The 12,831-nt window shown below is 42.7% G+C and overlaps 1 protein-coding gene across 1 annotated transcript in view; it reads right to left on the bottom strand.

Moving 5' to 3' along the window:
• Window positions 1-1,315: 1,315 nt before the first annotated feature.
• LOC147007418 (uncharacterized) overlaps window positions 1,316-12,831 on the bottom strand; it is a 62,328-nt gene continuing 50,812 nt past the window's right edge. Inside the window, exons 15-20 of the mRNA XM_085867171.1 lie at window positions 10,371-10,522; window positions 9,771-9,960; window positions 6,917-7,080; window positions 6,467-6,643; window positions 5,563-5,676; window positions 1,316-1,809 (exon numbers count right to left, since the gene is read on the bottom strand). Of these exons, the coding sequence (XP_085723297.1) occupies window positions 1,678-1,809; window positions 5,563-5,676; window positions 6,467-6,643; window positions 6,917-7,080; window positions 9,771-9,960; window positions 10,371-10,522 (929 nt within the window). The 3' untranslated portion in view covers window positions 1,316-1,677. The remainder of the gene's footprint in view (window positions 1,810-5,562; window positions 5,677-6,466; window positions 6,644-6,916; window positions 7,081-9,770; window positions 9,961-10,370; window positions 10,523-12,831) is intronic.

The following is a 12,831-nucleotide window of genomic DNA, read 5'->3' as shown; positions in this document are numbered from 1 at the left end:
GGACAGGGGTCATCATAGGCACTCTGACCGGTCTGCGGCAACGCAGCCCCATACGCAGAAGGGTGCGATGCACTGTGGATTGTGACACATTCCTCCCGTGACCACCATTAAAATTTTCTGTGACTTGTGCCACAGTCCACCTTCTGTCGTTTCGGACCAGACGGGATAGCCTTCTTTGCCGTCGTGCATTGATGAGCCTTGGGCACCCAACACCCTGTCGCCGGTTTGTGGTTTGTCCCTCCTCGGCCCACCTGAGCACCTGACCACATACAGAACTTTCATCTGCAGCTTTATTGAGTACTGCTCTCCCCTCTAACCTGGCTCCTGTGCCAAACATCATCCTCAGCTTGATGCCGTAAAAACTTCGACCTTCAAGATTATTGGAATCTCCTGCGATGAAGCTGAGCCGATGGGCCTATCACTTCACCCACGCAGCCAGGTCGGTGGTCTGTCTTCTACTGTCTCCTTTATATTTCTTGTATGCTTTGTCAAAGCTCGTATGAAAGCTAACACACAATGCACAGGACAAGAGGGGCGTGGGAAGGACAAAACAGTGGGGAACAGACATGAACATCTGATGGAGATCCTTTCATCTGATGAACAGAACAGAGACATCCTTTCTGGTCTTGCACCCTCTGATATTTCCATGCATTGTCCTCCCTCCCACCCCCCCAGGTTTCTGCAGGGAACAAGGAAATTTGTCTGCAGAACAAAGGAGTTTGGCTCTCCCAGGTGGGTTGGCACCCTTGCTTCACATGTCTCTCCTGGATTCTGCAGCATCTCAAGCTCTGAACATTTTTGGCATCTTTCATGATGAGACAGTCATGCAAGCCCTGTTCTGACGTCACAGACAGTTTGGTGGATCCTGGTTTCTTTTTTCTTCATCAGAGTGAGGCTAATAATGGAAAAGTAAGATAGAACTGACATCGAGACAAACATGAAGGAAATGATCAAGCAAGAAAAGAGGAGAACGAGGAGTGAAAGAAACACTGAAATTACCAAGTAAGATGGTTGGGTTAGGGAAGGTAAGTGGTGGTAATGAAGATGATGGGCCTGAAATGGGGATGACAAGAGATGGTTCTGGTTGGCCTCTGGTCTTGCTCCCGATACTCTCTCAGCCTGCCCATCCTCTGAAGTTATTCATTCCCTTGCTTGTTGGGTCTTTCCAGGTGGCCCACTGCACCTGTTGCTTCATGTCAGTTTGTTGCCTTTTCCCCCATTTTTTTTACAGTGATTTAGGGCTGGTGTTGGAGAGTTTGTACATAAATCACATGCTGGACAAAAACAAGAGTAAGAAAGCAAGGAAACAACTGTATCTGATCATTTAAAACATCCACACAGTTTATCACATTTCAACCAGGTACCCCTGCATCCATCATGAGCCACGCGTACAATGGGAATGTGTAACAGACCAACCAAAAGTATTCAATTAATTTGTGTCAAAAAGTTTTCATGCAAGGATATGTTGCACAGGACAATTTGAGAAATTTTTACAATCGGTGCTGTTTTGCTGTTTGAGCAAATAAAACAATGGCAACCATCGACGGCAAGAACAATGCACTTGTTTCCCCACTGTCCAACTATCAGTACATTGATGATGTTCACCCGGTTGCACCTGCTGGTTGCATCATCAACAGGGCACGGCTCTGATGCTGAGGAACAGCTTCCACCGGCAAGTTATAGCAAAGGAAGCAGACATACCTTCATTAATAAGGTGGAAATCCTTTCGGATGACTTGTAGTACCGAGAAAAGTCATGTATCGCCTTTATTTGATTGACGAGGTTCTGGATCTCTTTTGTTATGGCCACCTGCAGAAACATACAGTGAGACATTGAAGCATAATTCACATTGAATAACTTCCCTCAAGTATATCAAGGTGTTGAAAACCAGAGAGTTGGTGTCAAAGCCACCCAATGCTCGCCTGTTTATACATTTATCGTTTTTAAAAGACGAGTCCAATAATATTTTAAATAAAGCATTGCAGTGAAGTCTGATCCAAATTATTTTAAAGCAATATATGTATTTGTATGTTGTAATCAGTAAAAAAATAGTGTGGTGGATAAAAACATTAGAAAGGAAATAACTTGCACCAAAAACTTTAACATTTTCATGCTCACGCTGACGCTCACGCTCAGGCTGGGGGTATTGCTATAGCTCTCTGTTCTTCGAACAGGCGAGCTAAAAAAGTAATATGTAGTGTTTTGACTTCACAAATATTGAGTCTCTGAAAAAGGTGCACCAACAAAATTTATTTCATTTGGACTTCATTGCATCCCTAGTACACATATTAAATGAATGGCAAGCGTCTAGTATAAACAGGCGAGCATTGGGTAGCTTTGACACCATCTTAGGTTGAAATTAAAAAAAATTAAATCATTTGTTAATTTCAACTTCACTACACCAATAGTATACCCCAAAGGAACCTCCATGCCAAATATCAGCATCGTAGTCCACATATTAAATGAATGGCAAGCTTCTAAATAACTTGCACCAAGAACTTTAACGTTGATGTGCTACAAAAAAGTTAAGTTCAAAACAGGTCAAAAATTTCAAACATTTGAAATTTTTTTTTAATTTCAACTTCACGACATCAATAATATACCCCAAAGGAACCTCCTTGCCAAATATCAGCATCCTAGTACACATATTAAATGAATGGCAAGCTTCTAAATAACTTGCACCAAAAACTTAAATGTTGATGTGCTACAAAAAAGTAAAGTTCAAAACAGGTCAAAAATTAAAAAAAATTAAAATCATTTTTTAATTTCAACTTCACTTCACCAATATTATACCCCAAAGGAACCTCCATGCCAAATATCAGCATCCCAGTACACATATTAAATGAATGGCAAGCTTCTAAATAACTTGCACCAAAAACTTTATCGTTGATGTGCTCCAAAAAAGTTAAGTTCAAAACAGGTCAAAAATTTCAAACATTTGAAATTTTTATTTCAACTTCACTTCACCAATAATATACCCCCAAAGGAACCTCCATGCCAAATATCAGCATCCTAGTACACATATTAAATGAATAGCAAGCTTCGAAATAACTTGTACCCAAAACTCTAACGTTGATGTGCTACAAAAAAGTTAAGTTCAAAACAGGTCAAAAATTTAAAACATTTGAAATTATTTTATAATTTCAACTTAACTACATCAATAATATACCCCCAAAGGAACCTCCATGCCAAATATCAGCATCCTTGTGCACATATTAAATGAATGGCAAGCTTCTAAATAACTTGCACAAAAAACTTTAACGTTGATGTGCTACAAAAAAGTTAAGTTCAAAACAGGTCAAAAATTTAAAACATTTGAAATTATTTTTGAATTTGAACTTAACGACATCAATAATATACCCCCAAAGAAACCTCCATGCCAAATATCAGCATCCGAGTACACATATTAAATGAATGGCAAGCTTCTAAACAACTTGCACCAAAAACTTTAACATTTTCATGCTCACGCTGATGCTCACGCTCACGCCGGGGGTATCGCTCTTGCTCTCTGTTCTTCGAACAGGCGAGCTAAAGATTGTGACAATAATTCGATTAAAAAACTAGAAGGGCACTCGGTAGGGCCCATTCCTCCGCCCCTGCAATGCCTGATCCATGAGAACATATCGGGCCCAACACATTTTTGAAATATTGTGCCGTATATCGTTTTAGCCCCAACTCTGAACGGTGAGAAAAAATTAGTTTAAAATTAAATAATTCTCGAAAAAAGATCTGGATTTGGATCTTCACAAAAATCGAATCAGTTAGTCCTTGTCACACATCCAACATGTCCACCAAGTTTCGTTCAAATCCATCCATAACGTTTTGAGATGTTGTGCTCGATATCATTTTTGGCCAAATCTCTCAATGTTGAAGAATTAGTTAAATAATTCTCGTATCCGGATCTCGTATCCGAACCAAAATTAAACCTTGCTGTCCTTGGCCGGTCAACTACACACACACAAAATTTCAGAACGATTGCTTGAAAACTGTGCCCAAAAATCGTGTGACAAACAAATGCTACAAACGTCAAACGTGACAGACCAACAACATACCTGGGGGGAAAAAAACAAAATTCGCTGAGTTATAACAACTTCGACTGACCAATAAACTTGAAAAATCTTCGTTGCTTCATGTTTGACCTCCAAATGTTATTTCACAACTGATTCAACATGCCTCAAGTGTTGTAACGAGAATGGATGCTGCGGGTCAAGGTGTTAAGTCGTTGATTCGTTGAATCACAATTTGGATGTTTCATGTAGTTATATTTGTAAAATCCCATTTTAGATCTGCCAACGGACACTCATGTTCAAAACCTTTGTCTGCACTCCATCCCTTTGTGTTTTTCAATTTAAAATGTGATTATTCCTCATTTATTTTGTTGATTCATACCATGATCCCCTTTCTCCTCATTGGCCTCACGACTCACGGCTCTCGAGCCAAATGGAGTATGCGTTCTCTTGAAATCGGGCCAATCAACAGTGCACTCGAGCCACGTGACCAATGAGCATTCCTGATGACGTCAAGACAAGAAAGGTTTTGAACTGGGTTTTTGTGTGAGAGTCGGTCGTCGAACCGGAAATCCCGAAAGCGAGGTCCACATCAGAGCTGTTGAGCCGGGAATCTCGAGAGCGAGGTCTGCGTTCGGGCAGTTGAGGCAGGAATCCTGAGAGTGATGTCCGTGGCAGAGCAGTTGTGCCAAGACCTTGACAGGGTCAGAAGTGTGTGAAGGTTATCTCATTCTCTTTGCAGAACTCCAAAGCAGGACTCCATACCGGAGCATCGCTGGGGGTTATTTAGGCCACCCCAGCGAAAGGAGGAACCGGTCCCATGATCTTCGGGACACCAGTGGCAATTTCTCCCAGACTGGCAGGAGATCCAGATCACAGTTCAGTGTGCGGGGGGAAATAGCTGTCTGCTTGCCCCACAGTGTCTCGGCAAGAGTGCACCACTTGGCTCGAGCACACCGAAACCACCCCGTTATCCCCCCACGAGGACACCACCCCCCTCTTCCACACATCGTCTCACCCTTTTCTCCTTCTGTGTGTCTGACGACCTCTCAATTGAGTCCATGTCAATTACGGTGGAGTATAAGGTAGGTGAAACCAAAATCGTTGTCGGTGATACACGTGATTTATTTTCTGATGGAGATAGCTTCTTATTGTTCTTCTTCACATTCATATTTGTTGTGACCTCCTCCACCGAAGTTGGAAGCCGGTTACGTTGCACCGCTGTTTGTCTGTCTGTCTGTCTATGAGCAGGATAACTCAAAAAGTTATGCAAGGATTCGGACAAAACTTTTTGGACATGTTGGGTGTGTGACAACAACTAATTGGTTCAATTTTTGTGAAGATCCGATCCGGCCATTCAGTGGACACAAAGCAGTTCACACTTCGCAAGACGGGGAGAGTTAACTCCATCATCACGAGGTTCGAGTTCGGTTAGGATTGGCTGGGTGCGAGTTGCAGTATCTTACTTCTAGGTATTATACAAGTGACCATAGAATATCGATTCTTTCTTGATTATAAATCATTGGCATGACAAATGATGACGAACAAAACTTACAGGATCGCTGCTGTAAAGAGGTTGACAGACTCTTTCAAGTGTAGATAAATGTGCTACGTTGTCTTTTGCCTCATTCGCAGCATCTGTGATCTTGCCGTCCATTTCTCTCCATTTCTGGGAAATATAAAACACATATCCTGGTTTAAAAATCGATGAAATGACATCAATTAAAGAGTTAATAGCAGCGTAATCATCACTGCGCTGTTGCTGAGCAAACAACTCCATTCATCTCTCCCGTGAGACAAGATATCTGTGTAATTAATCAATTAACAAAGTCGTGGCTGCATATTGTCGTGTCCGGGTGGTTTAACCTATCCGGACGGATAGCTGAACGATTTCCCTTGGAAGCTTGCAGCCCAGATTCTCAGAGATGATGGCGCGCGCAGGAAGGATAGGACGGCAAGGACGGAGCAGACGGAAGTAAAGCACAATGGGGTTTATGGTGAACCCATGACAAATAGACAGACGCAAGCAAATTAAATAAATATAGGCTTTAATGAAAATAAATCAACTATTTACAATGGCAATCACATGCTGGGAGAAATTATCCTTAAACCATACCTAATTAACACAGCACCACCCCCAGTGTGGTGACGCGTCACACTTCAGCTCACAGTTTCCCTACCTAATTTACATCGAGATGTCTCCTACACGTCCACAGACCAAGCAACTCTATACATTCCTATCTTTCCTTTGAAATTCCTCCATCAAACCCACAAACATAACAATATGAACATTCTGGATATTAAAAGTGGCCGGATAATCTCAGCTCATCAGCACTGATGACATTTAAGATCAATATTGGTGAGAAGTGGAAAGCTACGGCGTTGCTTACAGAGAAACACAGAATAATTCTGGCCAACAGAGTTGCAGAATTTAAAACACCGGTCACTTTTACAGATACCTTGATGAGCTTGGAGCGTGCTGCAAGGAGGACGTTCAAAACGGTGCGGCAATCCGTCCCTTCAACTTGCTGTATAATCGAGTTCAACTTCACCGACATGAACCTCCAATACTCCAGCTCCGTCAACGGGCCAGAGTTATCTGCTTCCTTCCGGACATGTTCACTCTCCGTCAACACCTGTGAAGCAAGATAGAATATCAGATCTCATATTTATGAAGTTAAATAGATTTTTCCACATTATGGAAGACAACAAGCCTCATGAGTACCTTCAATACATCATCAAGATAGAGAGAATCACAAAATAATGGCAAAAAGTTAATCAGGGAAAGTTTTTTTTTAACATCACCGGTGTCGATGTGTTCTAATATCATCATCGGTGATATGAACAAAATCATTGTTAAAACGGGGATTTATTTCAAAAAAAAAATCTCATCAAAGCATCTGCCTTACCTGATATATCTGTTGATGCCAAATCAACAAGATGCCTTCAAATTCAGGCAGCAACTGAGGATCATGAGCAGCAGCCGTAATATCATCGAAGGATTGAAATCGGTTCAGGTCTATTGCGCTTGGCCTTTGCAATTCCGGAACACCTTCAATGCTTTGGACAGCGCCTGGAAAAGTAAATGTGGGTCGGTCAAAGCCAGAGCAGTTTCCTGGCCAAGGAATCAGGACACCGGTGCTTCGTTTTCAAAATCAAAGGAAAATACGATCAAACTTTTACAGTTATTGCGGAAGGGTGGAAATGTACAAATATAAACTCTTCAAATATGTGGTGGTTTCCAAAAGCTTCGAGGAGAGAAATCATGCCCAGCTTTCTAACTTAGCTCAGCCGGCAACGGTGGTTGGAAGTGGTTGTTGTTTCCTCTGTCACTGAAGGTGGATGGAGAGACAGACGTCTCTGTCTGTCTGTGAGCAGGATGTCTCAAAAAGTTACGGACAAATTTGTTCCGAAACTTGGTGGACAGGTTTTGGCATGTGCCAAGGACAAATTGATATGATTTTGGTGAAGATTACACATCCAGACACTAGAATTTTTAAAGTGATTCTTCACAAATTGAGAGATAGCTTGGCCGCCAAAAAACTATATAAAGCACGATATTTCAAAAATTGTGGACAGGTTACGAGAAAACTTGGTGGAAGAGTTAGATCGGTGAAAATAACAAGTCAATTCGATTTTTGGTGAAAGTCCGGGTGCAGATTTGGCCTTTCGGTGGGACGCGAAACATAAACTGTTCAGCCTGGCGGAGAGAGAGGTACGAGCTCATTCCAGTTCAGCCATGTTTCCATCTGATCATGAGTCCACGCTTTGAATGGACCATATTGCACATTCCCAATGTTCACAGGACCCACCTGACTAAGCTGCGCATTTTACACCCCCAGGGCTCCCTCGGTTTCCCCCGAGACTCTACCACCACTGTGGCATTTCGTGTGCTGGAAAAGCCTGCAGCACTCACCTGGTTGAGCCCACTGTATTGGAAGCCACTCTTCATGCTGTCAAAGCCATCAAGACATTGTCACTGTGTCAAAGTTTATCATTCACCACTGTTGCCCGATCGGTCACTTCTCCGAAGTGCTATCGCGCCCAATGTCAACCTCCTCCCAGCACTTTTATGACATGCACAACTTGTGCACTTTTAAATCCTTCCATCTCATTTGCATTTACCTCCCCCCCCCCATCCCATGCCCCCCTTGTCATTTAGTTCCACTGCTGACCCACAAAACCTGGTATCACCAATTATCAATGCATATGTTTGGTAATGTATGTGAGGTTAATGCTAAAACACCTAAAATCAGATATCGTCATGGGAATGGCTTCAAGAGTAAAATGGGAATTGTTTATAATAGTCATTTCTGAGTACAGGTATCCCCCGCTTAACTAAGGGGCTACACACCTTTGTAACCCTTTGTTTTGCGAACTTTCGTTATGTTGTTGCTCATTTTCCATTATTTGTGATTGGAAAATTACACTTCATTTCATAACCATAATGTTTCGATCTTAAATAATGTTTCACCTGACCAGGGAACAGGTAGTGCAGGTTTACATGGTACCTGGAAGCAAGTCACCGATCTGACTTTGAAACTCAAAGTGACCAATATCCCAATTCTTGGCAAACAGGGACGACCAATTGGTCTCAAATTGAAAAGGGCAGATTGTTTTTTGAACGCAACACAATTAACCTTTTTAAAGTCCATGAAATAATTTGAATTGATCCATTAACTTCAACTTTTCCCCGTCATTGGGGAGACGGGTCCATTTGCTAGTTATTAATAAATGTCAAAGCTGCTGAACGATCTTGTTTCTGTCATTTTCAACACTCAATGCACATCTTACCTGCTGTGGAGATCAAAATGGGAAGCACAATCCATGCTCATCACTGGGATGGATGAACCAATTAAGTTGTCATTATCTTCCATATTCTAGCGCACCGTGCAAAGCATTGTCATTCTTATTTTATTATGACATCATTTGCACTCTGTTCTGTTTCTCCAAACCAAATTACAAATCTATAATTAGTTTATCAGACGATGTATGGTGAGCACCATTGTTTGCAACACCAAACTTTCAACACCAAAACACTGTTGGTACGATGCAATTTTTCAAGTCTGACAAAATATTTGAATAAAGTGACTAAGTGTGTCCTCTTTCATGTAAGTGGGTGACAAATGCTGTCTGCCATGTTCGTTTTCTGCAAATGAATGTGGTGTTTGTGGAGAGTCTCCTCCGGTAGTGCGTCGATGAATTCGATTTCCTCCAGTTGTTCCTCCACTGAACTCCATCGTGTTCCTCTACATCTCAGAATGTGTATTATGCCATTATTAAAAATGAACCTCACTCACAAAGTTCCACAATAAGTCCACGAGCTCGGCTCAGATGAAGTTTTAACTGGAACCGCTGTTCTATGGATGCAAACCTCAAATGCAGAGCACCAGAATAAGTCTCCCATCCATCCATCCATCCATCTATCAGGACCATCTGTGTGGAGTGTTCCATCTGTGTGGAGTGTTGGTGCTACCTAAGCAGTCTTCTCAACTATTGGACACAATCCTGGACGGGTCACCACTCCGACACAGGGTTCCAGGATGCTGGGGTCCCACTCATTTTTGCCGACCTCAGAAGGATGACAGGCAGAGTCAACCCCACCTGGTATTAATTCAACAGCCGAGTGGGATTATGAACTCAGGATCCTAGGATCCCCAGACCACCAACCTATCCATTAAGCCAACACCACACACACAAAAAGTCTACAGTCAGATGATATTCTGCTGATGTTTAAGAGGTATTAAAAAAAACATAACATACCATCCAAAAACGAAATGAAGCTCAATATGCTATCTTTGAAAGTCTTTTTCGTTTTCTCTCCAGATTTGGAGTTGTTGAGTTCACCCCATTTGTCACTGACGTCCATGGCAGGGTAGTAGATGTTTGAAATTTTCATTCTTGCTCCTCGTAACACATCTTTGGTGCAATCGATTTCACCGAAATACACTTCCTGTTGGGGTTAGGTGCATTGTTAAACTTACTGATGGTTGGTTTACCGTCACTCCCGAGCATTACACCAAACAGCACAATAAGTGTGGGAAAGTGGGGAAAGCTTTTTCACTTGGAGGTTGTGGGTTACGATGTGTTAATAAAGGTGGAAAGTCTGATTTAATGTGATTTCATTCCAGGCTATCAGGCAACAACAGGTGAAAATTTGGGAAGGGAATGTCTACTTTCCATAGGAACTGCACAACCACCAGTTTTCAACTCATGACGTCCAGCGGTTTGGAAGTGTACAAAGACAAATAAACAAACAAACAGACACTCCTCAAATTATACAGAGTGTGATGAATTAAATTCAAGATAAAGATTGTTAAGTTTTGTTCGTGGAGTAAATCTTGACCATTTTTAAATGATTACCTCACATACATTCTTGACGGACAAAGCAATGTCATTTGTGCGTCTCATGAAATATAGGACTAGACCGGCGGTGCAGTCTTTTGCTGGGTCGGCCAAAAAGAGGCGCAACATTTTCTCTTGTTTGAAAACAACTGAGAATTGACTTGCGCTTTCTGAAAACACAAACAACAGTCAAAGCATTTCAAAGCAACCCAAGCTATTGTCTGCAGGAATTTTCAGCTTGGCCTTCTCGACTCGAGTTATACCAGAGGTGCAACAATTGTACGTTTCCAGGATATGATTGCCATGATGGTCCATCTGGCACTATTGTTTCAAAACAGCAAACTGAATTAAACAAGACAACAACAAAAAAAAATTTTTTAAAGAAAAATGTAAAAATATAGAGGGATGAAATCTCAAAAAAAAAAAACAATAAAAAAAAGATAGGAATGACACCATGTCACGATTCCACAAGTCGAGCATCACGACATCTTTGAGCATCACTTGAGTTGAGCATCATGAGCCGTCTATCTGGACATGTATTGAGCATTTTATATCGTCGGGTCCCCCACTTTGGTCTCCAAACTCTCTGTTTATGGCATTTAAGGACACCGACTCTCATGGATCACACTGACTTCCTCCACTCACACAGTCAGTGTCGCTCTTAAGGGATCCTCCCATCTCTTCCTATCAAAGCTGGAGTCCCCCAAAGGGAGTGTTTTTGGCCCAGTCTTGCTCCTCATCTTTATCAATTATATCTTTCTGATTTCATGGAAAATCCTGCACATATATCTTTGCTCATGATTGCACCCTCTGCTGTATCATCATCTCTCATCCTTCAGACAAGCAGGCATGCAGCAGCCTCTTCCCTCTCTGCAGAACTTGAGAGAATCAGGAGCTGGGCCAACACTTGGAATATGTCTTTCAACCCTGACAAATCCCATACACTCACAGTGTGTCTCCGAAAGGGCTGCTGAGCTAACCATTCCATCAACTTCCAAAATAAGGATCTTGAAGATGTTAAGCCACTCAAATTTTTGGCCTCACCATCAGCCATGATCGTTCTTGGATAGCCCATGTTTCCAAGAGGGCCTCCAAAGGCAGGCGCCAACTGGTCATCCTCCATTGTTAAAGCTCTGTCCTTGGACAATCTGAACTTCAGACAAACTACAAGGCCTTCATTCGCAGCTTGATGGAGGACTGCTCCCACCTTTTGACTGGCAACCCTGACTCACATCTTGCCCGACTTGACGTCATGGAAAGCAAGGCCCTCAAAATCATTGGGATCTCCCATGATGAAGCTGAGTGTCCAGGCCTGTTATCGTTTCATCGGAGACAGGTTGTTGGCCTCTCTGTAGTCTTCCGCCACCTTTTTGGTCTTTCACCGTCTGCCCTATCTTGGCTCTCTCCCTCCCAGGATTCTGCAGGGTGCACATGGTCTGCCAGTCACCCTCTTCTTATTAAACTCTGAATATCCTGGCTCACTCCTCACCTCCACTCATTTGTTCTTCTTTTCTCTCACCTGAACAACCAACTTCTCCAATCTATTCAATCCCATTCTTCCCTCCAGCACTTCAATACAGCCCATTCCCATGACTTCAGCTCATTCCCCCCATCCGTACGAATGATCTCTTCCACCCCAAATGACCCCGTTCCGAAGTACTCCAAGTTTTCCAGGTTATTGTGATTTTGTTTTCAACCTCTCCCTCACCTCTTTTTGTTCGTCAGTTGATTTGTTCCTTTTCTGTTTTCATTCCCACTTTCCCACTCCTCTTCTTGCTGTGTTTCAGCTTGAAGATGACATGATCATTCATTTGATACATTTCATATGTAGCATGTGGCTGTTTAGGGGTGGCTGGTTCATGGTTTCAGCGCCCACAGGATCATTACTGGGCTTGGTGTTCCAACTCTGGTGATGTGGCAAAGAACACTGACCATGTGCTCGTTGATGGTCGTTGGAGGATGATTCAGAACTGAGGGTCTACCGGAGTGCTCAGTTCCTCAAAACCAACTACAGGCTTGTTTTAGCAACTCTGAAGTTTCAGCTTAAATCTGGGAGAATGGTGCCAACCAGCCAAGGCTGGATATTGGCAGGCTCAAGGATGAGAGGGATTTGGGGGGGGGGGTCTGGGTGCTTCAGGGAATCCTGAAGAGTTGTGGAGTGCCTTCAGTAACACTATCCTTGATGTTGCCAGTGGATGTCTTGGAACACACCGAAGGGTGAAGAAGAACTTTGTCTCTCAAGGGACAATGAATACCATTGACTAGAGTTGCAGTGCCAGGCCTAATGGTGGAGCTGAGATAAAACTGGACGTGTACTGAGGGCGGACAAGGAGATCTATGTGTAAGGAATCTGTGAGGGGGTAGAGCATCACCTGTGGTCAGGTGATTATCGTCCTGCTTGCAAAGGAATTCTTTCATTGCGTTCCTCCAAGCCCGTCCCTCGGTGTACTGCAGTTAGAGCAGAGAGTGGTGGAGCTTG

The sequence above is a fragment of the Eptatretus burgeri genome, unplaced genomic scaffold, assembly GCF_056783735.1.
Source record: "Eptatretus burgeri isolate ZD-2024b unplaced genomic scaffold, Ebu_testis_v1 Ebu_testis_scaffold_184, whole genome shotgun sequence".
In the NCBI taxonomy this organism is placed as follows: Eukaryota; Metazoa; Chordata; class Myxini; order Myxiniformes; family Myxinidae; genus Eptatretus; species Eptatretus burgeri.
Note: the sequence above shows the minus strand (reverse complement) of the source record. Positions and strands in the feature narration are given on the sequence as shown.